We start from the raw sequence: 5,365 nt of genomic DNA, 5'->3' as shown, positions 1-5,365 counted from the left end.
GTCCTTTGTGTATTAAGTCCATTATTAATTGATTACAGTCATACTCCGATTCCACTCAATGATTACAATTAACACATTTAAAAGTTCATAGATAAACTAGTAACATCATTCGTAATCAGATGAGTCACAAAATACTACATTCATAGTAACCTAACAACCCTTAGTCATAACCAAAACAAACACAACCAAAATACATTAAAACAACTTTCTATCCTACCAATCCATCAACATAACCAACAAAACACAAAAGAAACCACAGAGACATAAACAATGATTTCCATCTTCCTCCTTCCACTGCTTGTTGTGCCATTGGTTGTCCACAACGTCTCCAAAAAAGTTCCCTGCTGGTCGTTCTTGCCCAAACTCCCCAAATATTCGATGGTTCTCCAAATTGACGTTGTGTAATACTAATAACAGATCTGCATACCACTGGTTTGGTAGAGGAGGATCCACCCAACGAATGTACTTGCAATCTTTGAGTCCATTCTGGTACTTTGGGCATCCTATAAACCTTCTTCCGGGATTTAATGGAGTCCATGAAGTCTATCTTCCTACAGGAACACCACAACAACACCTCTTTCTGAGACGATTCATTGAAGATGAAGAAACGATTCATTGAAGATGAAGAAGACGAAGAATACATTTGTCTTGGTCCTCCACTGCTCTTGCTTCAATCGTTGTCTGCTAGGGCACGAATGAGGTTTTCCACTATATTTAGACTTTAAAACAAGGACATTAAATGATTCACCAACCACCTCAGCAACTCCTTACCACATAAGCAATTTTAACCGGCTAAATGAAGGTCACCAGTAAAATAGAGCCAAAATGTTTAATTTATCTGGTTTCCTGGGTTTTTTTGTTCAAAAAAAATGTTGGGAAAAAATTAACTTTTCCAAAAAATTTGGGATTCTTTTAAAGATTTCCCTTAGATAAACTAAAATTAGGCTATATATGTAATTTCCTAATGTTTTTACATTCTTGTTTCAGTGTCTGTTACTATTTTGATTTTCCTTTATCTTGCGATATTTATGAGAACGAGGTTTTACGTCCAAGGGGTGGAAGAAAAGCAAGAAGAATAAAAGTGTTGTTCGACTTTTTGCATAATTTATAAAGCAAAAGTGGCGAGCAATAATGGTGCAAAAACTGAATTCTCCTCAACACCCGCATACCACTTTCCTTCACCATATCAAATTCATCCACCATCGCCGAATAACCAAATATATACCCCTAAAAATCCTCAAAAACACCAAAGTACAATCAAATTGCTACTGTTTCTCCTACCTTCCATCGCTAAATTCATACATACAAACATACCCAAAACCTCTTTTATTCCCTAACAAAACCCGGGTGATAATTCGTTTCGCGGGAAGGGTTTCAAGTTTATCGATCAGGGTTTCAACTTTCAAGGAGTTGTGGTGGGAAAGGCCCAGAATTGGCGGGAATCCTGTTGAGTAATTGCATGCCTAATTAATAGGATTTCTTTTTTAATGGCGAATCCATCTGGAAACGGGACGCATAATAGCGACGCGGCTCACCCGAGTCACAACGGCGGCAGTTCGGTGCCGGAGCCGGCGTTGCAGCAGAATCCTGGTGTTTCTGTTGATTGGACTCCCGATGAACAGTCAATTTTGGAAGATGGTCTTGCCCAGTAAGTTTCTTTTTATGTACTTTTTTAAAAAAATGGCTTAAGTCAGTTTAATGTTGTGAGCATTTAGGGTTTGGTTAAATTTTTTGTTGTAAAGGAAAAATCTTTTTATAAATAGGAAAAATGTTTGATTTAAATTTAATTTTGTGGGCATTTAGGGCTTTAATCAAACATGAAAGTGATCACGAATAAATAAAAAAATATCATTACCATTGGGAAGTGCAATTTCTAATGGATAGTGTCTGTCTTCATTGTGCTTTTCAACATGTGGTTTTAAAACCTTGCTCGAATACATGTTATGCTTATAGTTTAGATATATTTGAAACAAGTCCTTAATAATTTTTTTAATTAACCTACTTAGGTCAACAAGACATCTTATATACCATGGATGTGGATAGATTAATATTTTCTTATGATGTCTTTAAAAATAAGGTTATGCCCCTATACTTAATGTCATTTGATTTGATATGCCATAAATAATGAGTGTTTTTTGCCCTTCAAAAAAAAAAGTACTAAAAATCGACCCAACCCTCGTTAGCTTGTTTGGTTAAGATTTTTAATAAACCATGCACCCATTTACTTATATAAGTTGGGTTAGGGTTGAAATTTCCGATTTGATGCCATTAATTTTAAATATCTATTTAATTTAATCTTTTATTCTTTTTAGTCTTATAAATTAAAAAAAAAATTACAAAAAAACCCTTAAGGTCATAGAAATTAAAATGCCATTTGAAAATTTATTTGGGTTTGTAAATTGTAACTTCCATAATTAAGTCTAAACAATTTTCTTTCAAATTTATGTAAACTTTGAAGGGTCAAGTTAGGCAGGGGAAAAATAGATGGGTCAACCCGTTTATCTAATAGGCTGGTGGGTTAAAAATCTGAGCCGGTTTAGGAATTAAACAGTTGGGTTAGGTTGAAATTCTCAACCCGTTTAGTTAAACAAGTCGACCCAGCCTCAACCCGTTTAGTTAAACAAGTCGACCCAGCCTCAACCCGATCCATGACCCATTTAAATCGTTCTTTCTGTATTACACAATGTACAATGTTAATGTTAATATCCCCTCCAATTCAAATATCGAGATCAAACATCTGAATCCAAATTTCAGATTTAACAAAGTGTTTCGAGTATTAACTTTTATATAAAAATTCAGGTATGCATCTGAATCAAATATCATTCGGTATGCAAAGATTGCTGTGCAATTACAAAACAAGACTGTGCGGGAAGTGGCTTTGCGATGCAGATGGATGTTCGTAAGTTCAATAAATTCAATTTTGATTTTCCTTAATTACGCATGCATTTCCTACTTTGCCCTTGTACATTTTATCTTCGATCAATTGTAACACATGTATTTATTGACACAATGTGCTAATTAGGCAACCATTGAGATTCTACACATTTGTAACTATCCTTTCTAGTTGTTTGTTTTTAGGCAAACGATAGTTTTGTGTTATCGTTGTCTATATTTGTACAAACAAACCGATTGATTTTTTATATTTAGGTGAAATGCAATATGTTATGTTCAATCAAAATAACATCTCTCTGCCTATGTTAATCTCAAAAGTTGATCTTTAATTTATTCTTTTTGATCTGATTCTGTATTAACAGAAACGCAATATTGGCAAGAGAAGTAAAGAAGATTACATCTTGACAAGGAAAAGTAAAGATAGAAAGGTAAGCTTGGTATTTCATAATCACTTTCTCCTGTGATGCTTTTTGACAAACAAGTAATTTTGTTTGTCAAGGGTTGTTTGAAGAATGACCGTTTTGCCCCTGGTGCAGGCCAACTCAAGGGTTTCCGGAAGATAACCCTTTTGTAGAAACTTATCTTATGCCTAATTTTGAATATCAGTAGTTTTAAAATTGACATGCACATACCTGTAATTATTCTGGGAGTTTAAGGAAATTTATATAAAAATGTTGATTTTCTTTTATACAGGAAATAATGAATGATCATTTACCAAGTACATCTCATTTACCAACTCAAAGTGGGTCATCTTCATATGCTCCAGAAGTTGTGGGAAATGGACATCAAAATGATATAATTTACAGTGGTTAGTTGACTTCTTTCTTCGACTCTTATATTGTATCTTAATTTTGAAGCCATTTTAATCATAGAACTAAAGCAAGTAACCTTTGGGTAATTTGTGTAAAACAATAATGTACTTTACATTTTCTACCATTTTTAGCATTTTCTAACCTTATCATCAGGTTAATGGTAAATTGGTAATCCTTATCTGATTTATCAATCTTTTACTGGCGTGTTCTTAGTAATTTATCGTTTTAATTTTTTTAAAAAATATTCTTCTTAAATTGTATTTTTTTTTTGTATCCATTGATTCACTGGTTATACTGCTTACAGTTCTTGCCAGTCCAGCTGGACAACTTCTTAAGGAAAGTGCAAAAGCTCTAGAGCAGATTTCTGCAAATTTTGAGACTCATCAGGTAAGTCATCTTAAGGTTCAACTATTTTCATTGACTTGTTTATTATAACATCATACTTTCAAATCTTCCTATTACAACATTGTATTTTGCAAAATGTGTGCAATTATAGTAAATGTCATTCAAAAACAACAATTTCCACTGCTATAATTGAGTTAATTTTTTAAAGTATAATGTCCTAATACGACACTTTTTTTGTTTTACGCAATTATAGCAAATGTCATTCTATAATTATATACCTTTATCAAAATATGGTCTATGTATTTTGTTTTTTACTCATAATAGCAACCAACTATCTGCTTATTGCCCTTGTAACAGGTACTTGAGAATATCAGTCTCCTTTACCAAGTTCAAAAAAACATTCGACATATCTTGAACAAGTAACTTTTCCTCCTTTTGGAATTGTAATTTTTATATATAATTTTTTTTTTGTCAATTATATGAAAATAGATCTAAAATTAATATTTGATTCTTGTAGTTTAAGTGACACGCCTGAGAAACTAAGGCAGATGCCACCACTTCCAGTGAAGCTGAACGAAGCTCTTTTTCACTCTTTACTTCCCCGTACGCCATTGCAGCAACAGATGTAATGATTGTTGAATTTCTTAAAAAACATTAAGAAATAATAAACTTTCTAATATTTATTTTAAGCAGTAAATAGAGGAATAATATTTAGTATATCATTTAATGTTCGGAGTTTGGAATTAGGGTTTCTTAGTTGGAAATTTGAAAACTAGTTTTACCGAATTTTTGTGGTAGTAGCATACCGAGCCTATCTTTTGCTTCAATATAATTCGGATTTTTTTTTTTTTCATTTTGAATTTTCATTGAGCGGGTTTGTTTTGACTTGGAAGACTCTGTTGGGGTGGTACGTTTTAGAGAATAAGGGTCCGTTTGATAGTTGTTATCCGGGAAAATGCTGTTTGAGAAAGAAACCATTTTGTTTAATTGTACATCTGATTGTGCTGAATAATGAAAAATAATTATATTACCATGTTGTTTTATACTGTGATGAAAAATAATTATATTACACTAATCATTTAAAAATCGAAATACAAATTGTCATACAAAATTAAGATTACACAAAATGTATGTTAAAATTAGAATTTCCGATTGAAACATTATATATGAAATGGTCATGGCGAAGCTTCTAGAAGGCCGACCACTACATAGAGAGATCCATATACCAGTCATGAGCGATAGCGAAGCCTAGAGAGGCGTAGGACAGGACCCAAGAGCTTAGAACGGTTTTGAATGAGAGAAAGAAGTGAGGAATC

At 33.0% G+C, this 5,365-nt stretch overlaps 1 protein-coding gene across 1 annotated transcript; it reads left to right on the top strand.

The window, feature by feature from the left end:
• Positions 1 to 1,054: 1,054 nt before the first annotated feature.
• LOC111898329 (uncharacterized) lies at positions 1,055 to 4,899 on the top strand. The gene is made up of 7 exons (XM_023894252.3): positions 1,055 to 1,648; positions 2,800 to 2,899; positions 3,255 to 3,320; positions 3,586 to 3,700; positions 4,009 to 4,091; positions 4,407 to 4,468; positions 4,567 to 4,899. The coding sequence occupies exons 1-7, from the start codon at positions 1,488 to 1,490 to the stop codon at positions 4,676 to 4,678; spliced, it is 699 nt and encodes a 232-aa protein (XP_023750020.1). The 5' UTR covers positions 1,055 to 1,487; the 3' UTR covers positions 4,679 to 4,899.
• The last annotated feature ends 466 nt before the right edge of the window (positions 4,900 to 5,365 follow it).

This window comes from Lactuca sativa, chromosome 3 (assembly GCF_002870075.4).
Source record: "Lactuca sativa cultivar Salinas chromosome 3, Lsat_Salinas_v11, whole genome shotgun sequence".
Classification (NCBI taxonomy): domain Eukaryota; kingdom Viridiplantae; phylum Streptophyta; class Magnoliopsida; order Asterales; family Asteraceae; genus Lactuca; species Lactuca sativa.
The sequence above is the reverse complement of the archived record's forward strand: the minus strand, read 5'-3'. Positions and strand labels throughout refer to the sequence as shown.